The sequence below is a fragment of the Lactuca serriola genome, chromosome 8 (assembly GCF_051521515.1).
Source record: "Lactuca serriola cultivar US96UC23 chromosome 8, Lser_US96UC23_V15, whole genome shotgun sequence".
Classification (NCBI taxonomy): Eukaryota; Viridiplantae; Streptophyta; class Magnoliopsida; order Asterales; family Asteraceae; genus Lactuca; species Lactuca serriola.
The window spans coordinates 194625541-194652292 of record NC_136415.1 but is presented as its reverse complement, the minus strand read 5'-3'; the positions used below and the strand labels follow the sequence as shown (position 1 = coordinate 194652292).

Below are 26752 nucleotides of genomic sequence, written 5' to 3'. Positions count from 1 at the left end.
TCACAATTGTCACTCCTCTAATGGCTTACAAACACCAAATAGCAAGGAGGATGATTTAGGAGAGAGAGGGTAGGAGGAAATCGGCCAGGGGTTCTCTATTCTTAATGAGATGTCGATTTCCCTTGGCCATAGGGTCTATTTATACTTGTAAACTCCTTAAGGGTTACAACTTAAACCCTAGTTGGATAATCTTCTCTTAAAGCAATCCATATCCTTACCATAGATAACCTTGGACGATTTTGAGTTATCATTAGCTCTAGAATTCGTCCAATCCTTATCTATTAAGGATTTACAGTCTAAAGTTTAACTATCAAACAATTGACAGTTTATACCCTCTTATTTAATTAATCTCTTTAAGTCACCAAATTAATTCTAATTAATTCTATGACTTATATTAATCAAATAACAATATTATCATTCTTTATATTATTATCATAATATATTAATAATATTTATTCTCTCTTAATAAATCATCCTATCAAGTTGTTATGGTGAAGGCAACCCAAAATGACCATGCACAACCGGGTCAAATACTTGCCTAATATAGTTGCAGCCTTAGACACTATTCCAACACAAATTAGGGAAAGGGTAAAATGGACTATTACCCTATGTTTGGGCCCTTAGCCAAGATTGATTTTCCAACTATTGATTAGGGTTCGTTTATTGTGATAGTTTGGGATTTTCGGTGAGTCATCATTCGGAGGTTTTCAATTCAGTTCGACATTGTGAGGTAATTTTTACCTCACTATACTAGCAGGGTCGAAGGCACCAAGGCCGACCCTTTTGGATTGTTATCCTGGTTATTGTATGATGTTATGTGTAATGATTTGTTATATCTGTATCCTAGTGTATAGGATGATGCTATGATTGATGATCTGTTAGGCTTGTATGAGTATTATATGTGCTAGCTAGCGTTTGATATCTGTTTGATTATTGTGTGATTGCGGGTGGGGTGAGGCGGTCCTGCTTTGTGCTCTAGGCCAACAGACTCAGGGCGACCTAGATAGACTAAAGGCCCATCAGGGCGTAGTGAGAAGACTCACCTTGATCGGTTTAACAAATAGATCTCACATACGAGCTTCCGGTGCTAAAACCCCTCCCACTAAACATATCCAAAATCAAGCCCTAATTAAGAATTAAGGTGGTAATTCATAATCAGGGGTCCTAATTACATTTTATCTTTCTAGGGTAAAAGACCATTTTACCCTTTCAAGGCTAGACCCCACTCATCTTGACCAAAAGTCTAATTTTAACAATTACACTCTCTGGTGGTACATCTTGCGTACACCATGCTCTACGCATTGCGTAGGGTCTTTGATGGAAAGATCGGGCAACCATTAGGCTACGCTGGGTGTAGCCCAATTTACGCCATGCGTAGTACGTTGTTAAGTCATTTCCATTTTTAGCTCTTAATCCATAAAGACCAACCATTATTGCTTGGATTTGGTCCTAATAAACATCTTAAGTAATAAAGTCTCCAACTTTATGCCTTTGCATGGCTAAATGGAGCTCAAAATCAGATCCTAGTCCCATAACATCCTCTAATGACCAAAAACTCTTGCATAGGTGAAAGACAACAACCAAGATCCCATTTTTATGAGATATCAACCTCAAAAACATCAAGAAATAGCAAACCTAGGGTCCGAAGTAGCTCATACTCACAAGAACCAAAATCATTGGGCAATAAGCATGAAAACCAAGAAGCTAACAAGATTTAACTCAATTAACCATCAAGGTGAAAGCTTTATACCTTATAGAGTTGGCAAATGAAATGAAGGCTCTGAATCTACAAGCTTAAGCTTCACCAAGCTTTAAAGATGGGCATATCCTTCAAAAGGCACTACAAAACACCTAGAAGACTCAAATCTACCTCAACAGGATTAGGTTTTCGAGTTGGGTGTCAAAGAGGGTGGAGGCTGAGCATAGGAAGGCTACTAAGGGATTAAAGCCTTTAAATAGCATTCACAACTCCTTAATAGGGTTTTGGTCAGCAGTGACTACACCCTGCGTAGCAAGATTTACGCCATGTGTAGATCATTAAAGACGCGTTCCTCCATCAGCCAATATGCCTTGCGTAGGGCAAAACTTCTATCTTCCTGCTCAACTTCAAACAACCATACTTCTTAGTTTCAACTCCGATTTCGACGTTCTTTATATATACGAAAATGTATCAATGAACCCCACAATCCTATCTAGTTACCTTTGGCTTAAAACATGCCGAACTAAAATGACAATCCACGCAAGAAACCTTACCTAGAATTTTTTTCCTTTCTACCCTTTGGTTCCAACATACAAATCAAGGGCTTAGATCTCACAACCAATATTATCAATCATTAGTAAGGTTTAAATTTTACTTCCTTAAAGCCCAAATCGTTTACATGATCGAGTTACGACCCACAAACCCTGAAGTTAAGAAACATCTGAAACAGGGTGTTACACTAATATACCCTTAAAGAGATAATTTTTAAAAAATGGTGAAATGATGACATTTGTCATAATTTTAGTGGGTAGAAATATTTGTTGACATAAAAGGTAAGAAACAATTTAATTTTTCTTCTAAATTATAATACTTTTTATTTTAATATATCATTATGAGAGGTTAAATATCATCCTACTAAATGTTACTTATCGTCCTACTTACAAAATCATCACAGGTGTCAAAATCAACACAAAATCATCATAGGTGTCAAAATCAAAAGATAAGATGAGGAAAAAGAATTAGTATTTTACACATGACAATTATTGAATACGTAGGAGCATTAATTAGGAACCAATTTAATTTTCACATCACCTACACTTCCCACTTATCAAAATATTCTTTGGAACTAAGAAAGTGGTTAGGCAAAAAAAAAAAAAAGACACCAGATTCATTGTGTGTGTCATCATCTACAGAGTACAAACTACTACACTTCCTCCTCAAAGTTATATATATATTTTATAGTTTTCAGAAAGAATTAAATCAACAAGTTGCAACTTCATTGAACTTGAATACACAATCGTACAGCCTCCCACCAAGGAACTGGGCAACCTCTTGATGCTTCACCTGTTTCATTCATTCATTCCAACATTTCAACTATTAATATTAATAACCAAAACCAAAAGGAAAAAGGAATTGAACAACACAAGAATCAAGAATCTAACTAATTAATAATTAGTTTTACCATTCCAATCTTGAGGGAATCACACTTAAATTGAGCATAAAGATTTGTCTCGATTCCTCGACCCTGCCAAGCCATAATAATAACATTGCAAATCATAATCAGAATCCTTCTGCAAATGGAAGAATGAGGGTATTTTGGTCTTTAACTATTATATACTTAATGAGGGTATTCATACTCTTGTCTTTTAATGAAAAAAGAAAGACTGGAATTGAATTACTTCCAGCTTTCCCTATAAATACTGAATTTATACAGTCAGGGATAAAAAGGTCATTATCTGCGTATGGTTAATAATAATAGAAAAGGACTCACCATTCCTTCACAAATTACCAGGTCAGCATCACTTGCCAGGTATGCAAGCTCTTGTGACACGCTGGCAAGATCAATTACCTGTCATATCAAATTATCAATTATACTCAACAAATTAACAAACACATAATCAAACCATGAAGCAACTAATCAAAAAAAAAATCATTTCAGTGTCTTACCGGTAAATCATTACCAGAATTGGCAATCAAAAGATTCTGAATATCAACACCCAAAAGCTTTCCATTTTCATCCTTCAACTGATAGAAAACCACATTAAGAATTAAGATCATCAACCATGAACTAATCACACATCAACATTTATTATAATATTAATTAATCAAATACTATCTATTAGTTAATTAGTAGTACCTTTGAGATGATCTCCAGTAGCTCATGATAAGTTACATCATTGATAGAAGGCAGGTCATTAGCTGCCAATACAACCTGTATATATAATACTAATACATGAGTGTTCTGGATGATGGAAAATGACCATTTTACCCCTATCTATGGAACTATAGAGTTATGAGATCCAACCTTTGTCCCATGACGAAGTAATTCTCTAGCAAAAGGCAATATACCCAAAACAATATCTGCACCTGAATTATCCACAAATATCACAGCCTGTTTTTTCATGATAAAAATGTAACAAGTTAGTTATATGTCTTAACTGAAAAATCAATATCCATAATTATTTGAAGAAGAAGAAGAAGTTGCCTTTTTCCAAGGTTTCTTGCTCCATTTTGAAATGAAAGCATCCAAATCATCAATAACCCAAGGTCGAGGAACAATATTTTGACAACTGGCCAAAAAGGACATTCCATCTTTTGAGAATAACTCTGCAAGCTTCAATAGTCATGAAAAAATTTGCACTGTAAGTAATCAAGATTTTGTTTATGGGCATTAAACTTTGAAAAATCTACCTAATTATAGATGTGAAAATTGTTTTATATTTGATTAGAATTGCTGTAATTGGGTAGTTTTTTTTCAAGATACAATGCTGTAATAGGAAGAAAATGTTACAGGTCTAGAGAGAAGAATTAGTAAGGGTAATTCTGTCTTTTACTATCTTTGCACTTCTTTAACTAGGTGCAGGAAGTTAGTTACAATTAGTTAGATGGGAAGCTAGTTACAGGAGGAGTTGTATAAATAAATGACAAGGGTAGTTATGTCTTTTGTATGCCTTGTGTATTGGTCTAGTAATATGTGTTCATATGAACTTATGAATATTTCCATGAGGGATGGCTGCATACCTGTGCAGAACCTAGATCAAATATGTTCCCTGCAAATATTCCTCTGACCAAATTCTCCATTCGCTTTGATTCATCTTCAATAGCATCATTCAACTCAACAACTTCCTTAAATAAGGTTATTGCTTTGGCATTTTCTTCTTCCTAGAGCATCAAATTGAAAACAAAGAACTCCATTAATTTACAATTTCCAGGTTTGAGATTACAACTTACAACAAATTAATGAAAAAGGAACTCCCTTAAACATATTATCACCTTAACTTTCTTGAATATGTCTCTAAAACCAACCTCTCTGAGGATAAGCTCACGCATACGACAAAGATGCTGCAATAATTTATAACCATGAAAAAACTTTGGTTCTTAATGGCATTTCAAATTTCATCAGGTATATAGAAGAGAAGAAGATTTTGCTTACTATGCAATCAGGTGGTCCACCATGGCTTTCAGGATCTTTTTTGAAGTCCTCTAGTATTTCAGTATACCTTACATGGTTTAACAGTGCGTTTTTGTCAGTGAGTTCGATATCCAGAAAAGCTAATCCATGTATGATCTATGTGCAATTGAACTGAACTTTAATCCAGAGGCTAAAGGAAGATTCTAATACCTTTGAGCAAACTTTTCAGCTTTAGCAGGAGCATCGGAGACAGTATCATCGCTTTCTGCTCTCTTCCTGTCACACAGAGAAAACAAAACAAACACATATGAGGGATTCATGCGAAATCAAATTAGGTTAGAGAAATCACTTGCACACCTTATACCCCTTCCTTTCTAGGATTCTTAGATTTACTAAGAAAAACGAAATCTCAATCGCAAACAACATTTAAGAAACTTTACTTGTATATTCAGAAAGCATAAAATTGAATAATGAAGTGAAGTTTTCTTATTGAACAGGTGTCAGTAATAGAGATCTAGTTGCAGAACCAGAATCTAATCGAATTCCAGTTACCACAACCACGATCACGAGTGAAATAACCAAAGTGCGTATCAGGAGTTCAATGAGAAGTGCATACTTGAAAGAGGGAATCGAATTGGCGAAGAGGTTGATCCAAGAGAGCTCAGTGGGAGTTGGTTTCTTGGGGTTATCAGAGGGGAACCTGTAGGGGATTGTGCATGCCCTGTAATTGGTCTCGATCGGCGTAATCAACAAGGGAAACGCCACCATCTCTCCCGAGCTCTCCATTTCTCCGATCTTTCTTCTTGCCTTCGTTTCCACCAACCAAAAACACAGCAGACAGAACTCAGAAGCAGTGAGTTAATCAGTGATGAATGAAAATGGTGGCGTGGCTTTTCCGATCGATCGGTTTCAGACTTTCAGTTTCGGTAAATTACATGAAGACCCCTCGTACTGTAAAATAATAACGGATATGCCCCTCAAACTTATCATCGCATTCGTATAAGCATTATCAACCCTTCATTTCGTTTTTGTATTGTTCATTAAATCAAAATGACAAGTGGAATAAACGAATTTGATTCCAAAACACTTGTGCTTTTATGCTTTCTTAAAAAATATATAATTATTATTATTATTTTCTTTTTTTTTTTTACAATTTTGACACCTAAAATGAAGTAATTAATGTTTGTGCCATCTTGAGACCAAAAATAAGATGTTTGATTTTTAAGAGGCAAAATATATGTATTTTTTTTAGTATTATTTGCAGACTAAGATGTTGACCAAAAGTTTGCGGCATGTAAAAAATTTGTTTGATTGTTAAAGTCTGGAAATTGATAAATGATCTTGTTAAGACTAAACGTAAGAAATAACAACATATTTCGTTTATTTATGTATTATAGCATCATACTTTTGTTTTGTTCTATTACATACACATACTCATATTTTTTTTCTCACTATGAAAAGTTCTACGACGTAATAGTATTGTACTTTCAATCTTTTTGTTCGTACGACATTTTATATTGAAAAAATCTAACCAATTATAGCATTATCAATATTACAAAAATCGTTAAGCATTCCTAGGATAGTTGACTAGTGAGTAGCAAGTACTCACCCTAGACAAGGAATGCTCATATTGGGTAATTATAAAGAAATTAATTTTGAAAAAATTATCTATATAACAAATATCATAATTTATTAAAATTTAAATCAAAACAAGAAAATGTTTAATAATATATGATCTATGTTAAAATAATTACTTAGCAATTATGGTTGTTTATTTGAAAAAAAAAATTAAAAATCTCGAGTTTGACCGAGTTTTTCCGAGTTGTCCAAGGTGGCCAAGTTGGAACGATTTTCTCAGAGTTTGACCCAAGTTTGATTGATTCCGAGTTTTTTAATAGATTTTCAGAAAAGCGCCTCGACTCATGGCCATCTAAGTGATCGGGTGAGTATGTCGAGTTTTACAACACTAACAATATTTAGATGACATTCCCATAACTTGGTGGGTTTGTCAGAATACAATGTTGTAATAGAAACAAATTTACAGAAAATGTTAAAAACCAAATCAATTTTCTTCGAAAATCAAGAATCGGTCACTATAAGACCTCATTTGTTACATACAAATGACATGACATAACAAAACAAACAACATTGCATTTGGCATGTATTGGATTGGGACTACTAAAATTATAAACAATAAGTTATCTACACATACATCCAACTAATGCCAACAAAATAAATTCGTTAAAGAATAACAGAATGTCCATCCAATCGATTAAAAAGGGAATCTTCACCCTTATTTTTTGGCCTTTGAGAACCTAAGGCATCGGTATTTTTCACCACTTACAGTAATTTCAAGAGCCCCATCAAGATTATCTTGATTCGATGCAGTTCCCATTAACACACTCTTTTCTTTCTCAAGGTTTTCCCTTTCCATCTTCAATTTTACTTCTTGCCTCACAATCTCTGCCTGAAACAATAAATAAATATAACACAAAATGTCCAAAGTTTGTGCACAATTTACCAATATGATATAAAACATGACATGCTTTACTTGAAGGTCACAGATTGAACATCTTGAATCAACTCTTAAAATTTTCCCATATTGGGTTTTTAAAGCTATATCGAATGCAAATAGATGTCTAAAGGGGGGAGAAGATCAAGATCCTAGAGTATTTTATCCCTTAGATGCAAGATCCATGGTATAATCACCATAGTTAGCATCAAAATCTAATTAACATCTGTCTTCAATGGTTACAACAACATATGTGCATTTCCTTGAACTGTAAGCCTTTTGAAAGATCATTAGCACATCAAAACTAATGGCTGATTGTAAAGCATCCAAATAGTGTCCTTTATACACACATCATTGCAAAGCTGGAATAATGTATGATTGAAGAGAGAATGGTGTCCTTTCATCTATTCTACAGGATCAATCCAAAGGTAATAAAATGGTAGAAGTAACTAAAGTTTATATAAATACAAGAGTTCACACAACTGAATATAAAGATGATTAAAGAAGAAATTGATCGGACCTCTCGACGAGAGAGTTCGGCTTTCCAGGCAGCTTCACGCTCGGCTACCTCACGTTCGCGCTCTTCGATATAACTCTGCATCTCTCTCTCTTTCATGTTTCTATCTTGTATGTCTGCATCGAGAGCTTCTTTCAATTCCTCAACGAATTTCTCGACCACTGTCTTTATCCTCAAAGACATCTTCTCTTACTCGTTACTGATAAAATTTGTGGCTCCGGTTGATTGATTGTTATGAGAAAGGCTACACCGCCGCCGTTGAGTAAAACTTAGTTTCACGACGGAGAAGGGGCCGGTATAAATGGTTATTTGTTTGTATCTGTTATTTGTTGGGGTTTCAATTGGAGGGGCACCGCAACTCCGCAAGCTGAAGGGCGAGGAGAGAAAGGGTAGTAAATGAGAAATTGCGAAGATTTAGGGTGTTATACAAAATTGTTTTCATTTTTTTAGAAAATGTTTTCGAAAAACAGACTTAAGTTTTTTATTTTTAATTTTCAATGAAAATTTTAAAAACGCATTGGTTGGGAGCGGTGGAGTTTTCATTTTTCACCTTAGAAATTTGAAAAACTTTGGAAAGTAAAACTTGCTTTTCTATCTTACATATAATTGGAAAACTGAAATTTTTCATTTTCTTAGAAAATTTTCCTCAGAAAACTGGAAAATTTTCCACAAATAAGGAAGGCAACACCGGATACCGTTGGACTAGAAGAAATTATGATTTTTAAAACTTTCTTCTTTATAGAGTTAAAACAAGTAACTTGTTAACTATTTAAAGCAAATAACATGAAGGTTGTTGGTTCCTATTGTTGTATGATAAATAATTAGTCTTAATATTCTTTTAAACGATTTAACAATACTACTACATGCAAGTTACTTTTTTGAGTTATTTAACCATTATATATCGGGAAAAAAAAGTTTTATATACGATCAATTACCTTTTGTATCATTTTTGTGGGATCTTAAGATCCTGATCTCGATCTTACAGATCTGGAAATGATCCCTCATAAGATCCCAATCTTAACAATATTTTTAACTTATTTAGCATAAATAGAACCAAAATAAAACTTCAATGGTGAAATGAATTTGAAATTTTATTAATATTTAAGGCATTATTTCAAAATATATCTGTAACACCCGAAAATCAGAAAGACCAAGAAAGGAAAGAAAACCCTAAGTCAAGGGGGGGTCAACTCGTCGAGTCAAATGAGGAACTTGACGAGTCCGAGCGGGATCCGGGTTGATGAGTAAGTGACAGACTCGGCGAGTCGGAGTATGGACTCGACGAGTCCGATCTGAAGAGGGAAACCCTAACTCCGGGACTTTGTGCACTATTTAAGCACCTCATTCTTTTCCTTAGGGTTCCTTTACACCTCCTCTCATCCAGAACATCAAACCCTAGCCGCCATATCCGTTTTTGAGCAAGGACCTAGCCTTGGAGTTGTGATTTGAAGCTTGGAAGAGAAGAAAGTTCATAGTGGTACAAGAGGAAGCCTTGGATCCATAGTTGGTGTGGCTTTTCAGAGCATTTGAAGGTAAGAAGTCATTACCTTCACTCCTTTACTCATAGTTTCCTTTTGTCATGAGATTTGGGGCTTTTATGCCATGTTCTGGAGCCAATTGGAGTTAGAAGTCCAGATCTGAAGTTGCTACTTCAGATCTAAGTGTATTCTGGCCTAGAGAGTCATAAAGTATAAGTCTTGAGGGTGTAGGTGAAGCATGGTTGTCTTAAACCCGAGTTTGGAGTGTTTTGGGCCTAGATCTCCTTAGCTACACGTAAAGTTTGCACCTTTACATGAGGGTTAGGCTTTGGAAGTGTGGATCTATGATTTGGAGCCCCTGCATGGCTCAAAAAGCCATTGAATGGATTAAGAACTGGAGCAACTCGGCGAGTCACATGGGTGGACTCGGCGAGTTGGATGAAGTTGGGCAGGAACTCGGCGAGTTGGAAGAACAACTCGGCGAGTCTTTTGAAGATTGCCTTGGACTCGGCGAGTCTGTTTTTGGACTCGGCGAGTCAAGTCGTGAAACCCCAAACCCTTCGAGTTAAGACTCGGATCAGTGAGTTGAGTGGGGACTCAGTGAGTTGGACAGGTCAGGACTCGAAAATCGGTAGACTCGGCGAGTCAGGGGCTGACTCGACGAGTCGAGTCGCGAATGAAAGGATTCTGAGCTAATGAACTCGGTGAGTCAGTAGGCAGAATCGGCGAGTAGGGTTGACCTGGAAGGTTGAATTTAACCAGAGTTGACATAGTTAACTTTTGGAAATCAATTATGCTAAGTGATATATGTTTTGATATTGGTAGCTCGGGGAGCTAGTGGAGTAGCGGTTCAGGGAATTGTCGGTCAGCATCCAGAGGGGTTACCAGCAAGTCCAGCAGTACGAGGTGAGTTTCCCTTTGTGTGAATGGGTCTAAGGTCACAATTCCGGCCCATGTAGATATGAGTAGGAAGACCCAGGGGTTAACCTTAGGCATTGTACGCCAGTATGATATTTTGGACCAAGGTCCATTGATAGTGGGAGGGTGCCCAAGGAATAGGTTGCATGATAGAGTATACTTGTTGTCTGTGTGATACTTGTATGTGCCTGGTAGGGAGGTGAGTGTGGGCGAGGTCCCGTATCTCACCAATAGCAGAGTGTGGACGGTGTTCCACATCTTATTAGCAGCAGAACACGAGTGAGGCCCAAGTTAGGGAAAGAGTGAGTGTGGTCTGGGCCCATATCTCACCACCAGTAGGGGCGTGGACGAGGTTCCATGACTCATCAGTAGCAGGACAAGGGCGAGGCCCAAGATAGGCGAGGGCTCAGGACAGGATTTATTAGTATATGCTAGCTTATGTGTTGTTATATGCTTATGTGCTGTTATATGTTAGCGGGCGAGGCCCAGTGACAGGCGAGGCCTAAGTGAAACAGATCTGTATCCGAGCGGGGCTCGAAGCCAGGCGGAGCCTGGAGCGGGGGGGGGGGGGGGGGGGGGGGCGTTGTAGCGGGCGAGGCCCGAAGTAGCGGGCGTGGCCCAGTATATGTTGTATGTGTTTATGCAGGGTATGTGGTAGGTTGGGGAACTCACTAAGCTTCGTGCTTACGGCTTTCAGTTTTAGTTTCAGGTACTTCCGGTAGCGGTGGAAAGAGCTTGGGGTGATCGCATGGCACACACCATAGATTAGACCGCCTGGGATGTTTTACTCTGATAATGAACATATGTTTTGGAAATTAATACTCTGATTATGTTATGGATTGATAATTATGTTTTAAGTAATGTTTTATAAAAGAAATTTTTAGTCTTAAATGTTGGGACGTTACAAGTTGGTATCAGAGCCTTGGTTTGAGGGATTCGGACATACTCTCGGGTGTGTCTGAACTCAAACTAAGGAATTAGTATGGAAGTTTTCAAAATGAAAAGACAGTTTTGTAAAAAGAGTGTTGAGAAAGAAAACAGTTTTAGAAAAGCAAAAAGAATTCTGAAAGAAAAGAATTTTGATACGAGAAAAGGGTGTGGTGCATGCAATCAGCCCAGCTCAAGTAAATACCCCAAAATACCCATACGAGTTTATGTTATGATTATAAGTTAGTAGAACAACATGCTAGACTAGGACTAAGGATCTAGGGAGGATGCCTTATGTGCCTGTTATATGTGCTTTTATGTTGCATGCTAGTACAGATTCTTGCTATGTGGATATGATTGCTTGAGTATGTTATGGTTAGATTTTCCCTTGTCTGAATGCTGCTTGCTTTGTGCATAGTGGGATTCTGAGTGATGGGAGTTAGCCATTAGGTGAATATGTCACGCCACATGTGATCAGGATTGAATAATCTCAGAGTGCTGGATTTGGCCCTATTATGCAGCTCTTGTCTGAGTCCAACCGTTGTAGGGACGAGTCTTTTACTCGAAGGATTATCTGAGCCTCGTCACATGTGATGGTATTCAAGTGATGGCTAATTGGCATCACAAGGAGGCCTTCAGCGGCTGAGGACTGGTTTGGTTAAAGTCAAAGGTTTCCCTAGGGTAAGCCTAGGATGAGATAGTGCTGAGAGTAGTAGTGATAGAAAAGGGACCTGGTGGAGTCAAAGCAGTTCTTGAGGAAAGTACGGATAGATGTGGAAGGTAGTATGGGCCCGTACTACTGAAAGCAGAGGATCCGTACTCGATTCAATAAAGGCCGAGATGAGACCAGGAAATTTATAGTATGTGCGTATGATCCCTCAACAGTGATGAGTATTCTGATAGTTATCGTGTTATGTTTTCAGCATGGTGACTTTGCGATAGAGGTCAGTGGGCGGATCAGGCACCAGAGAGGGATCAGGCTCAGGTTTAGGGGCCGAGCAGCTCGAGGAGCGGATGAGGGAGTTGATATCAGCGGAGGTTACGCGCAGTATTCTAGATCAGACTCATGTCATCTTTGGCACGGTCAAGGAGGGTATACTGGAGATTTTGGATGAGAGGCTGGGAGCCTTCCGTACAGAGATGATGGCCTTAATGGGAGCTCGTACTTTGATATTCTGAGATTTTAGAGCTTGCGGAGCGCCGGATTATCATGGGGCTAAGGATCCCATTGCTAATAGCAGGTGGTTGGCCGATGTCGCCAATGCATTTCGTACGAGCCGGTGTCCCGAGGGGGACAAGGTCAGACTTGTTGGATTAATGTCTAAGTCCATAACTATAATTGGTAAGACTTGACCCGACCCGGCATGGTCCATTTGGGATACATGGCATCATGCATTTGTATAGACTATAATGAGAAAAATAACACTTAAGGTTGATTAATATATTATAAGTTCTAATATATTAATAAGATTATTTAATTAGTATTGATCAAGAATTAATCTAGAATTAATTAAGTGATCAAAAGAAGACTAATTAAATATATGGGTTGATTATGTAAATCATCCATACTTGTATAGTGGGCTAATGCTCCATGGATTATCAAGTTGGGCTAAAACCCATAAGATGCTCCATGGATGCTCCATGGTGTATTTGAACCCATGGATCCAAGGAAATGGAAAGTCATGACAATTAGGGTTTACCCTAATTGTAAAACTATATAAAGATCATACTCTTGGACAAATCGGCACTATGTGTGTAAGAGAAAGGGCTAGCCGATTTTAGAAGTGTTCTACATTTCTCTCAAGGTTATTCCATAAGCAATTAATGTTGTGTGAACCATTTGAGGTGTCACACTTGGGGTACTAGGCACTCAAGCTTCATGAGGACATTCTACATCAAAGAGGTATGTATTCTATCTTGTTACATTCATTGTTTTGTATGCTAGATTAGTATAATACCTTGGATGTTCATATTTGCATGTATAATAGAGAAAACATAGATCCAAGGTATTTAGGGTTTCATGTACACTTAGGAGTGTTAGAATGCTCAAAACCCAACAGTGGTATCAGAGCCTAGGCTTGTTTTCAATTATACTTGATGCAAATTGCTAAAAAATGCTGAAAAAGTCGAATTTCGGGCATTCTGGGCACTGGACTCGCCGAGTCCACTGATGAACTCGCCGAGTCCATGAGTAAAATCATCCTACTCGCCGAGTAGGTTCATGCACTCGAGGAGTAGGAGCCCCAGACAGCATATATTTGACTTTTTTGGCTAGAAATGGACTAGGAACATTACCCTAAGCTGTTTTTGGACTTATAAACTTATTTTTGATGTGGTAATGTTCATACTAATCCAATTTCAAAGATAATTGTCAATAGATTCATGTTTTGTATTAGTTTAAGTGTTATGCTAATTACATGAAAAAGTTTGATTCCAATTATCTTGTTCTTATGAGTTGCTTAGATTAATAGAAAAGTTAATTGATTATGTGTTTTCAATCCATTTTAATCTAAGAGATGATTCTAAAATGTGTTTTTTTATAACTTGTCCTCAAGTTATATGAAAAGTCACATTTAAGTTTCATAAAACTCATAAAAGTTGGCAAAGGTTACAAAATGAAGAGTCTTGTCTCATTGAATGGTTTTATGACTCCATAACTTGTCCTCAAGTTATGGAAGTTCAAGAGTCACTTCATTAAGTAATAAAATGTGTAACCTTATTTAATTCCATAAGTTACAAAATAAAGAAAAGTTACATTCTTTAATAGTTTAAAGTCTTCCATAACTTGTCCTCAAGTTATGGAACTTGAAGAGTTTTTAATTAAAACTACTTTAAACACATAAGTTATGGAATTAATTAGTTTTGAGTAGTTTCAAAACTTGCCCTCAAGTTTTGGAATTTGAAAAAGTTTCACTTATGAATACTTCAATTCCAAGTTAAGCCCTTAGAATTTTAAAAGTTAAAATTCAACCCTTATACTTTATAATATTATAAGTTAATAATATATATATATATATATATATATATATATATATATATATATATATATATATATGTATAAGAGTAAAGTCAGTCTTACCGTTAGTGGACCTCATTCACGAAGCCGGTCTATAAGGGGGGTATAAGGTTACTGCCTATAAAATGGCAGTTTAATGGGTGTCCACTCTCACCCACCGCTTCCTTGACTGGTGGAGGGTCGTTAGCCGAACGGGTAGGATAAAGACTATCAGTTCTCCCTTCATTAAAAGTATTAATGATAAATACTAAGTAACTAAACACTTATAATTCCCAATCTTAGTTACTTAGGAAAATGTGAATAAGGTGCTAACCCATGAAATTACACTTTGTACTTTGCTTAAGTCGGTTGGTGGAGCGTGTGTGGTTTACCGGCACACTAGCTTGATTTAACAAGGTAGGCAAAGGGTTTCTTAAAGTTTAATCATAGGCCGGTGGAGCGTGTGTGGTTTACCGGCACATCGGTTAGGTGATAAACATTTAAGAGTACCAAGTAATTTGCATGGTTACTTCACACCTTGTTTTGTGATCCTCGGCATCCCAGTCACAAAACCTGAAGGGCACACTCGAGATTGAAACATGCCATTGAAAAGTTCAATGAATCTCAAAAGATCTAGGAGTTTCAAATCCAATTAAAACTTAATTATATTTCGTTTTTCGTGGTGGAAATTGGCAAATCGTCATTTACCTACCTTCAACTATTTTATAACTTGGATTACGGCATCCTCTTCCAGTTATAAATAGGTTGTTGGATCCTAGCCTTAATATTTCATATTGGGTGTTATATTATGGACTTTAAATCAACTAAACTTGAGTATCTCCCAAAAGATGTCTAGTTCAGACATCTATGATCTTCCCAAATCTCTTGGAACTTTACTTCTTTCACCTCCAATTATTCTCCCTAACCCACAAGTTCAAGGTCACTCAAGCCCTATTGGCAAGGCAAGGTCTAGGTGTGATCACATCTTGGAGATGAAGTCATATATTGACAAGCCGGGAGAGTTGGGTGTCAAAGTTTTGAGAAAGTTGGTGGTTCAATCACTTTCTAAGTCACATAGTGAGTTCCTTTGGGACTCCTATGAAACAGACTATCACAAGACCCTTAATGATCTTATATATTTGCTTGGTACTGCTGAATCAGCAATGATTTGGAAGGCTAGTAAAGTAAATTTGATTAGGAGATCAACTTTCCAAAACTTTATGGACAGGGATAATAGTGACACTGGAAATTCAGAAAAAACATTCTCTTCCCAATGGAAAGGGGATCGGGCATAGTCAACTCGGTTGACCAAATGGTAAAGAGAAATGCTAAGTCTGTGATTGTCCCATGTACCATTATCAAAGAGCCCATATGTTAAATTGCCAAAGGAAGGGGCTTTGATTACGAAGCTGCCAAACTTACCTAAGGATGGTATGGTCAATGAGTTTGACTTTATTTCAGGTAAAGTCCATTGTCTAACTCTATTAAGTTCCGATTTGGAGATTTTTATTACATGATTTGACTGGGTCACATCTTGGTGTTTTAAGAATCAAAGAAAAGTAAAGAAACTTAAAGAAAGAATATTCTAAATCTGATCGCGTAGATGGATTTCTATCGCATAGTTTGAAGATTGGATTCTTGAGCTACTTCTTAGGAGTTATGAGATATTGATTAGGAATAGATAACAACAAGTTTTCATATGGATTGTAAGGATAAGTTCTTCCGCAAAGTTTTAAAATAAAGGAAAAAGTTTTTAATTTTACTTATTTTAAATATCCTTACAATGACATTTTTGAAAGAAATTGTTGTTTATATGATTCCATTGATGGCAATAATGGAAAATGGTTTTGATTCTTTCATTTGTGTTAGTGTCTAAATTTACCAAATAAAGAAAAATTTCTCATCACCCAAGTTTCAATTGGACCGAAACATGGAATCATGCAAGTTGTATACTATGATGAATGAGAAATTTCAAGCATTGGTAAATTAAGACTAATTACTTGTTCACATGGATGTGTGAGTCAAGTAAAGGACTAAGGGATCGAGTACACAGTCATGTGCACTGATCAAGCCCACCACAAATAGTCGATAAGACTATTCGTCATGATTGACTAAAGTTTAGTAAATATGGTTATACTTATAAGTTTAAGTGTAATTCTGATACATCGGGAAAAAAAATTGTTGTATGGCAGAACGAATAAGAAGAATCAAATTAGGCAGAAGGATAAAAGTTTCTCAAATCTGAAAAGATGGGAGAGTACTTTAGTATCATGTTATATGATCATCTTAATGATTAAGAGACCTTATCACAATTCATCCTCTAAGTGCATTCTGATAGCTAAGAAGAGGAGCTATGAATTTTTGAAGTGGTTAAATCAAGAAAATGAGTCATACTTCGTTCCAAAACAATCCTTAGAGTTATACTCTAAGACTGTAACTTGAGTGACATGTCTTAAAGAAAGGTTTAAAAACACTTGTCAAATGTAAGAGTAAAAGTGTCCTACTCTTGCACATTTGAAGTTGGTAAGTTGTGATGTTTTGGATAAAACAAAGACCAACTTAGGCCAATTGTGTGAAGTGTTTGTCTTGATAAAGAATCTGCACTATCCCTTGAATATGTGACAAGAGAGTCTTATATGTCAAGAGGAAAGTGGGAGTCTTAAAGGTCTTGAAAGTCTCAAGAACTAATCAAGAATAAAACCTGAGGTTCTTCATTAGCACACGACTTGAGGTTTATAACCTATCGTGTTGACATTTTTGTGCCCATTCCAGTTGAGTTGGCTATACATTTGAGTTCTACCTGTTCTCAATTGTTTGGATAGCTACTTGGAAGCAATGGCAGGCCCTTGTGCTGCCAAATGGAAAGAACTTAAGATTGCACAAGTTCAATCCATATGAGCTTGGATTTGTCACTAACCTTGTCTTGTGATTATGGTTTTGACAAATTCATATGGGTAGGAACCCATACACCATAAAAAAAATCTAAGTGTCATAAGGTTTCTCTCCGATTCATGAAAATGATGGTGAGGAAACACTTCCACTAAGTATATTTGTAAGTAGATAGTAATCTTTGCATTCTCAAAGTTGTTAGTAGGCACACTAACATGGACTTATGAGAAATAGCAAAGGTCTAAACAATTAAGACTATGATTACGGAATCCTTTTTCATAGTTTTGAAATTGTTTAGACACACCTATGAGCTATCTAAGATAAGGTGTATGTTTTTAATAAAGTCTTATCAAAGCAATCTAGTATCAGAAATTTGAATTTTGGTAAAAAAAAGTCAATAGTTGATTTCTGAGTACATGTCAAAGCTAGTAGGAGCATAAGTGTTATGCTAATAATCATCATGTTAGTGGGAGCATGATAATTATGATAAGTATTGCAAGTTAGCAATGTTAATTATAGAAAACAAAAGTTTCAATTCGTGAGGTTGCAGGGGTTGAAAAAGTTGTTTTGCTATAATTAAGGGAGAGGAAATTATACTTCATTTCAATTATGAAAAGCTTAGATTGAGGTTATAATCATTCTAAAGAGCTTATATTGAGATTTTAATCACCTTTAGTCAAGAATATATATATATATATATATATATATATATATATATATATATATATGAATTTCATGTTGGATTGGTTCAACTTAAGAAAATTCTATATATTGCGTTCTCAATATTCGATTATGATTACGGCATCCCTTTTCATAGTAAAATTTTGAGAATATGGCAAACAAAAAAATTATTATGGCAAAAGAATGGTCTAGAACCATGTCTTTATGTGAAACATCATGAATCGTGTCCCATTTACTTTGGGTACAAGATCGATTACATGTGCTATAATATTTATTCTTTATGAATTTTCCAAATGCCTTGGGGAATTAAGGAGGAAAATGTCTAGAATTGGATATGACTAAAGTGATTAAGCAATTGTCGAGGACAATCTAAGGTTTACCAAAGATTGGTTGCTCAAGGACAGTTGGAAGTATAGTGTGAATTTTGGAAGGGCCATATTGACATAGTCTGAAAAGAGGCAACTCTTGTTCAGAAGTGGTAGTCAAAATGGGAATATAGAGTTGTCTCTATAGATAGAAGCAATCTGTGTAAGATTAGAAAAAACTTAGTGCAAGAAGCATGTTCAAAGCAATGCATACTTTGAACATAAGGCTTTGTGTCCATGAAGTAGGTCTTCATTGGAATACCTTGTAATGGTTGTTGACAAGTCTTTGTGACTTTGTACACATTTATTGCAAGAGGGTAGTGCATTTAAGTCTAAAGCCTAACAAGATTTCGATTTGGGAGTGTGAAATTAGAATCATTGAAAGTTTGGTCAATTGGTTTATTTCACAAAGTAAGGATCATAGATAAACATAGAGTGCATACTTGGTGTATGGAAAAGCTATTGTTTAGGAAAACATAGTGTACATGCTTGGAGCATGGGATACCTAGTGTTTTAATTCAAGTATAAACTTGATACAACTGAAACAATGAATAATGAGTATTCAGTATGGTGATAAATAGAAGTGGTCTATTTATGTTCATAGGGTTTGATACCATATTTGATTCATTTATTCTTGTGTTTCACTTTGCATGTTTTGACTTCCATAATAACTAGGTTATTCTTCCGGAATGACTAAGTTATTTAAACCATCCACAGTCGGTCATATGTTGGAAGTAGATATGAATCAAGACTGTCATGGATTGGCTTGTAGAGGTCCAAGTTGGTGGACAAAGTTGTGCTACAACGCTCATGAGTGCTCATAAGTTCTGAGTATTGGATTCAACCCGCACTCATTTGAATCACTTCATGGATTTTATCACGAGTGATCATGAGACGATAATATCTTATATTCTTCAAACCTAGAGATATGAGTTGTTACTATGAGTTGGTTGTACATTGATTGCACGAAACCACATTGGTAACTCGATGTTATAAAACGTGTCTTTGTGTATCATTCAACAAGTAGCAGAACAAGCCATATGAGTCGAAGTTTATCCATTCCTTTTACCTTCGGGATAAAAGCGATATCTGTGGGCCCCTCGATGATTTAACGATGACACATGTGAGTGCTTGGCCAAGCCAGGACTGATTTGATTTGTTCAATCAGTCAGTCGTCATAAATCGGAAATCGGGAAACAACAGATGGACAGAGAGAATGATTTATAATCCATGTCTTAGTTCATATGATATCTAGAATGGAGGAATATATGATCCCTTATCTAATGGACAAGTCATTGACAAAGTTCAGAGATCATCGGCAAGGTCAGAGTTCGACGGAAGCTTTTGATAGCTACGATTGCCAGTCGGTTCTTGAAGTTATACGCAATAATACTTTTAGACTTATCCAAGTGGGAAACTGTTGGATTAATGTCTAAGTCCATAACTATAATTGGTAAGACTTGACCCGACCCGGCATGGTCCATTTGGGTTACATGGCATCATGCATTTGGATAGACTATATTGAGAGAAATAACACTTAAGGTTGATTAATATATTATAAGTTCTAATATATTAATAAGATTATTTAATTAGTATTGATCAAGAATTAATCTAGAATTAATTAAGTGATCAAAAGAAGACTAATTAAATATATGGGTTGATTATGTTAATCATCCATACTTGTACAGTGGGCTAATGCTCCATGGATTATCAAGTTGGGCTAAAACCCATAAGATGCTCCATGGATGCTCCATGGTGTATTTGAACCCATGGATCCAAGGAAATGGAAAGTCATGACAATTAGGGTTTACCCTAATTGTAACACTATATAAAGATCATACTCTTGGAAAAATCGGCACTATGTGTGTAAGAGAAAGGGCTAGCCGATTTTAGAAGTGTTCTACATTTCTCTCAAGGTTATTCCATAAGCAATTAATGTTGTGTGAACCATTTGAGGTGTCACACTTGGGGCACTAGGCACTCAAGCTTCATGAGGACATTCTACATCAAAGAGGTATGTATTCTATCTTGTTACCTTCATTGTTTTGTATGCTAGATTAGTATAATACCTTGGATGTTCATATTTGCATGTATAATAGAGAAAACATAGATCCAAGGTATTTAGGGTTGCATGTACACTTAGGAGTGTTAGAATGCTCAAAACCCAACAAGACTCACCTCCTGTCTTCTGAAGGACATAGCGAGGGATTGGTGGGAGGAGATTGGTCATGCTTTGGGGGATGATGCCGCATTGGACGCGATGACATTGAGCGATTTCTCAGCCATGTTCAGGGCGGATTTTTTGCCGATTATTGAGGTGCAACAGTTGGCATGGGAGTTTTAGGATTTGACGCAGACCACTGAGACTGTGGCAGAGATCACCGCCAAGTTCAGGGAGAGGGCTCTTCTTGTACCACAGTATGTCGCAGATGAGGATATGAAGAAGGCCCGATACCATGAGATGTTGAGGGATGACATCAGGCAATTTGTGAGCAGGTCCAGTTGCAAAACGTTGGAGGATATGATCGCGCGAGCTAGAGAGAGAGATTGATTTGGAGCAGATCCAGAAGAGGAAGTCGGATGAGGTTCAGGTAGCTACAGGTTCGGGCAAAAGGCCCAAGCGATAGGATTCGAGATCAAGGGATTATCAGGACCGCAGCCGATGCGGGATGTGTGGCAAGGCGCACGGGGGCGCGTGCAGGAGTGGTAGCTGTGGTGAGTCTGGTTGTTTCAAGTGCAGTCGGACTGGTCATTTTAGCAGGGATTGTACTGTTACCACCATACAGGGATCAGAATTGATATGTTTTCATTGCAGTCAGTGGGGCCACAAGAAGGCCCAGTGCCCCAGTTTGTTTTCGACAGGACGGGTGATGGCACCTGCCCCTATAACTTTGAGGATCACAAACAGCCGTCAAGGCCGTGCAGAGGCACCTGCGGTAGGAGGCAAGGCTTTTCAGATGACTACCTTGGAGACGCGAGCAGCGTCAGACGTTGCAGGTATGTGACTTCCGTTTTCAGTTTTTATTTGTGCATGATTATATTGTTATGGTTCTGCATCATTATCGGTATAAGTATTTTAATTTTGTGCGACTTGCTTGTGATTGATTTATATGCCATCTGCATACCTTGGATATTTGAATGGTAGTTAAGGGATGTGCTCTATTGGAGAAGGTTACTTAGGATGCAATAACTGTAGCATGCCTGGGAGGGACTGGTTAGATCCTTAGCTATGGTAATCTTGGGTTCCTCAGCAGATTGATTATGGAATGGTAGCAAGGATTGGGATTTCTTTTCGAGCATTGAGCAGCGAGGGGTAAGCAGGATTGAAGTGGGGGAGAACCCTCCGAGTGTACAAGGGCAAGAGCACTCAGACCCAGGATGAGTACACGATCTCTGAGAAGGAAAAGAAGTAGTACAGTGTTTGATGGATTGAAGAATTCCGGATTGAGAAACTTTCCATCAGTTAGTGCGTGTAAAGGTGATGGTTAAAGCCTGGTTGGGAATTCAGGTTGGAGGATCGCCTGTAGGACTCGAGTGAGTCGAAATGAAGATCTTGAGGACAGATAGCATGGGATGCTTTCGTGTTAGTAGAAAGTGGCGGAGGCAGCTTGTACAATATAGTAGAGCGGCGGGAGAGCCGCAGCTTTCTCCAGCAGCTGTCAGAGATGGAAAGTGTTGTAAGACTACGAGTGAGCCATAGCATTCACTAGCAGTCAGAGATGGAAGGTGTTGTAAGACTATGGGTAAGCCGTAGCATTCCCTAGTAGCTTTGTTAGTGAAGATGGGGCGAGGCCCTTATCTCCTAGTGATCAAGGTAGGGATCAGGAATGGGTAGTGGTTGAGGATAGTAGGGAGCTTGCCTGTATAGCCCTAGAGAGGTGAGACCTTGGGAGAGTCCGCTCCAGGATGTAGTTGGTTGAGACCCGTGGGTGAGGCCCGTGTGAGAGTAGCAGTATAGGTGAGACCTGAGAGCAGGGTTGCTCAGTAGTATAGTCGGGTGAGACCCGTGGGCGAGGCCCATGAGTTTTAATAGTATAGGTGGGACCTGGTAAGGACCTTAGAATCAAGTTGGGGGATCGAGGATCCAAGGACTTGTAGCGCCAGAATGGCAGAGTAGAGGGGGCAGTATTAGATAGCCTAAGTTTTTTCAGAAGTTGCTGAGAGCGATTAGGAGGTGTGTTAAGGCTAGCGACCGGTGGGAGCCGGTAATCCAGATATTGATAGATCAGTAGGGACCAGGGTGGTCTCGGTTCAACCGGAAGGCGGATAAGGGACAACAGAGATTTTCAGTCAGTGGCAGTGGAGTTAAGAAGTGTCCAGTGGATACTGGCGGTAATGACCCGTACTGGAAGTAGCGGGGGTTATGGAGTTGGTGAAGGATAGGACCTTCACAGTGACTGAGGAAGTAGTTGGTCATGGAACGTTGCCTTGGAAAGGCCGGAAATTGCACAAGGAAAGAAAGGGGTGAATCCCCAGGGTGTTCAGCATGAGTACGTGGGGAGTACCAGAAGGTTTGTCAGTTGAGTAAGTTGTGTTTCCAAGATGACCAGGGTTAGGGTGAACCCGAGGATACTATTCGAAAAGATTAAGGGTCGTCAGGATGACCGGGCGAAAGGCCAGCGAAGGTAGGCAGCTGGTGTTGGATTAATAAGTAAAGTATAGAAAGCAGATTGCAGGGCGATTGGCCGTAGAGAAACTTCGAGGATGAAGTTTAGTTTAAGTGAGGGAGAGTTGTAACACCCAAAAATCAGAAAGACCAAGAAAGGAAAGAAAACCCTAAGTCAATGGGGGGGGGGGTCAACTCGTCGAGTCCAAGGAGGAACTTGACGAGTCCGAGCGGGATCCGGGTCGATGAGTAAGTGACAGACTCGGCGAGTCGGAGTATGGACTCGGCGAGTCCGGTCTGAAGAGGGAAACCCTAAATCCGGGACTTTGTGCACTATTTAAGCACCTCATTCTTTTCCTTAGGGTTCCTTTACACCTCCTCTCATCCAGAACATCGAACCCTAGCCGCCATATCGATTTTTTAGCAAGGATCTAGCCTTGGAGTTGTGATTTGAAGCTTGGAAGAGAAGAAAGTTCATAGTGGTACAAGAGGAAGCCTTGGATCCAGAGTTGGTGTGGCTTTTCAGAGCATTTGAAGGTAAGAAGTCATTACCTTCACTCCTTTACTCATAGTTTCCTTTTGCCATGAGATTTGGGGCTTTTATGCCATGTTCTGGAGCCAATTGGAGTTAGAAGTCCAGATCTGAAGTTGCTACTTCAGATCTAAGTGTATTCTAGCCTAGAGAGTAATAAAGTATAAGTCTTGAGGGTGTAGGTGAAGCATGGTTGTCTTAAACCCGAGTTTGGAGTGTTTTGGCCCTAGATCTCCTTAGCTACACGTAAAGTTTGCACCTTTACGTGAGGGTTAGGCTTTGGAAGTATGGATCTACGATTTGGAGCCCCTGCATGGCTCAAAAAGCCACTGAATGGATTAAGAACTGGAGCGACTCGGCGAGTCACATGGGTGGACTCGGCGAGTTGGATGAAGTTGGGCAGGAACTCGGCGAGTTGGAAGAACAACTCGGCGAGTCTGTTGAAGATTGCCTTGGAATCGACGAGTCTGTTCTTGGACTCGGCGAGTTAAGTCGCGAAACCCCAAACCCTTCAAGTTAAGACTCGGATCAGTGGGTTGAGTGGGGACTCAGTGAGTTGGACAGGTCAGGACTCGGAAATCGGTAGACTCGGCGAGTCAGGGGCTGACTCGGCGAGTCGAGTCGCGAATGAAAGGATTCTGAGCTAATGAACTCGGTGAGTCAGTAGGCAGACTCGGCGAGTAGGGTTGACCTGGAAGGTTGAATTTAACCAGAGTTGACATAGTTGACTTTTGGAAACTAGTTATGCTAAGTGATATATGTTTTGATATTGGTAGCTCGGGGAGCTAGTGGAGCAGCGATTCAGGGAATTGTCGGTCAGCATCTAGAGGGGTTACCAGCAAGTCCAGTAGTACGAGGTGAGTTTCCCTTTGTGTGAATGGGTCTAAGGCCATAATGTCGGCCCATGTAGATATGAGTAGTGATAAATTCCTCGTTTGTTGTTGATTCACATTTGACTTTGATGTCATGGGTGGCATTGTAACTTTATCATATACAAAATTACATTTACATTTGGTATTATAGCATCTTACTAAACATCTTTAGTATAAATAAACTTTGTGGTCTATCAAATAAAACTAATTTCTTCTTTTTCAAGACTTCAAGATCAAAGTTAAAGTTAATATATATATATATATATATATATATATATATATATATAGAGAGAGAGAGAGAGAGAGAAAGAGAGCTAGGTTCATTTGTTTAAACTTAGTATTGTGTTATCGTATGCATAAATGTGGGACAATCAAAATTAAATCAATCAATAAATAAATAAGGGTAATTTAGTAATTTGTTTAATAACTTCCAAAAATAATTCCTATAATAATGGTATTGACTTTTATTAAATCTCGTTCCCCACTTTATATAAAAACCGATTTCTGAAAACCCTAAATTGATTCCTCGTTAAGCCGTTCCAGTTCTCCAAAGGATGAGCCACTGTTCATCGCAGCTATAGACCGAGGGAAAAGGCATCTCTGGTGGCGAGGTGCGATGGATGTCCGACGATTGCAGATCCATCGCACCCAAAGATTCAATCTTGAAGGCGAAGAAGAAGATCTCGCCACCACCGTCATTTCCAGGTTCGTTCCAAGGATTGTAGAACCATCGCACCCAAAGATTGCAGACCCTTCGATCCTCCCTAACCCTAGCTCCTAAACAGAATATCGCCACCACCGTCATTTCCAGGTTCGTTCCAAGGCCGTCGATTATACCCCAAACCCAAGCATAGGTTCGATTGTGAATCACAGTCAACGAATGTTCGTAGGTCAGAGTGCGAGCCTGGTTTCGTTCGTTCGTAGTTTGGCATCAACAATTCATCAATTTTGACTTTTCTTTTGACCTACAAGAACAACTGCTCAATCATTCCGACCCAACCCAAATTAACCATTTGAAGTGCCCAGAATCCTAATCACGATTCCAGTGCCCTGAACATCACACTTTCAAACACATGCTCGATTCCGATTATAGGTATGAGTTACGCTTTCGAGACCTTTTCAATTTCTTTTGACGTGCCTTGGAACTAGATGATATTAGTAAAATGAATTTGTATTTTTAGCTGATGATGATGGTTTGAGTTTATAGTTTAGTAAGCACGCAGGACGTGTTGTGGAAGAGTGCAAATTGAAAGTGATATATCTTCCTCCCCCCCAGCCACCTTCACATGTACCTGAGGAACCTAATGAAGGGGCGCTTTCACCAAAGATGTCCTTCACAGATGGTTGGATTAATATTAATACAAAAACTTCTGATCAAGTTGATTACACCTTAATTAATTAATTTCTTTTTCAAATACATACTTATTTTCATCCATTTGTAACATCACATGATGATTCTTGTTCATGCTTGCAGGTTTCAAGACAATTTGTGGATTCTGATGATAACTCCTCAGAGGTGAGTTTTTACAATCTCATGTTCATAATCATTTTTTTTAAACTATGGTAATATATAAACATTGGTGAATTATTTGCAAGCAAGATCTCTAATCTCACAGTTGACTGATGAGAAGAATGTTGTTGTTCAACAAAGCAACAAAATTCGACAAGAAATGGTGGGACGGCATTTATCCCTCATTCGAGCTTTTGAAGCCTTTTCTTTTTTACTTCATTAAACTTTTTTATGTTCATAATTTTTGCATCCTACTTGGTAAAACACACAGTACCTATTGACGCGTGGAGGAAACAACAAAAGTCAGGGGGATGGTGGTGTTTCATTTTGATTGGGTATGTTTCTTTTGATTGGGTTTTAAAAGTTAAATAGATAAACAAAATCAAATATCTTGATGATCTTATTGTATAGTTGTGAATTTTGATAGATATGGAGTACATTGTGATCTAAGGGAAAGAAAACATAAACGTGTGGTACAGTTCTTGAGATTCACATGAAGAAGATAAAAAGAATCATGAATTCCAATTCTGTTGGAATGGAATCATGAATTCCAATTCTATTGGAATCTAAACTACAATTTGGTTTTGTTTTGACAGAAGTTGATGCTTGAAGAATGAACCGCAAATTTGAAAGTGATTCTAAGCATTCTCAGAGAATATTATTCTTACATGATTTGATTCATGACAGTTATTTTTGTTAAATGTCTATTTTCATGGATGATCAAGGAAAGAGTTATTCTTTTGATAGAATAATCTACAATCGAATGATAGGAGTATATGTAATAATATATTCTGCTAGAATATTCAGATCGAATAATATATATATATATATATATTTAT

General features: G+C 37.9%; 2 protein-coding genes across 2 annotated transcripts; both read right to left on the bottom strand.

Annotated features, from left to right (window-relative positions):
- Positions 1-2739: 2739 nt before the first annotated feature.
- Positions 2740-6028, bottom strand: LOC145068924 (damage-control phosphatase At2g17340-like). The gene is made up of 12 exons (XM_079015895.1): positions 5728-6028; positions 5322-5387; positions 5133-5199; positions 4973-5041; positions 4721-4861; positions 4185-4313; positions 4005-4091; positions 3837-3911; positions 3647-3724; positions 3471-3548; positions 3162-3224; positions 2740-3043 (listed from the first exon to the last, which is right to left on the bottom strand). Exons 1-12 carry the CDS (start codon positions 5895-5897, stop codon positions 2960-2962), a joined length of 1107 nt encoding a protein of 368 aa, XP_078872021.1. The 5' UTR covers positions 5898-6028; the 3' UTR covers positions 2740-2959.
- A 1133-nt stretch (positions 6029-7161) lies between these two features.
- LOC145071145 (uncharacterized) lies at positions 7162-8542 on the bottom strand. The gene is made up of 2 exons (XM_079018055.1): positions 8144-8542; positions 7162-7578 (listed from the first exon to the last, which is right to left on the bottom strand). Exons 1-2 carry the CDS (start codon positions 8321-8323, stop codon positions 7405-7407), a joined length of 354 nt encoding a protein of 117 aa, XP_078874181.1. The 5' UTR covers positions 8324-8542; the 3' UTR covers positions 7162-7404.
- Positions 8543-26752: the final 18210 nt, after the last annotated feature.

Excerpts from the sequence above, each read along its gene's own strand:
- LOC145068924 (XM_079015895.1), bottom strand. The coding sequence starts at position 5,897 with ATGGAGAGCTCGGGAGAGATGGTGGCGTTTCCCTTGTTGATTACGCCG. Across the intron at positions 4,314-4,720 it reads TTGATCTAGGTTCTGCACAG|CTTGCAGAGTTATTCTCAAA; the intron begins GTATGCAGCCAT and ends TGACTATTGAAG. Across the intron at positions 3,225-3,470 it reads TGGTAATTTGTGAAGGAATG|GGTCGAGGAATCGAGACAAA; the intron begins GTGAGTCCTTTT and ends ATGGCTTGGCAG.
- LOC145071145 (XM_079018055.1), bottom strand. The coding sequence starts at position 8,323 with ATGTCTTTGAGGATAAAGACAGTGGTCGAGAAATTCGTTGAGGAATTG. Across the intron at positions 7,579-8,143 it reads CCGAACTCTCTCGTCGAGAG|GCAGAGATTGTGAGGCAAGA; the intron begins GTCCGATCAATT and ends TTATTGTTTCAG.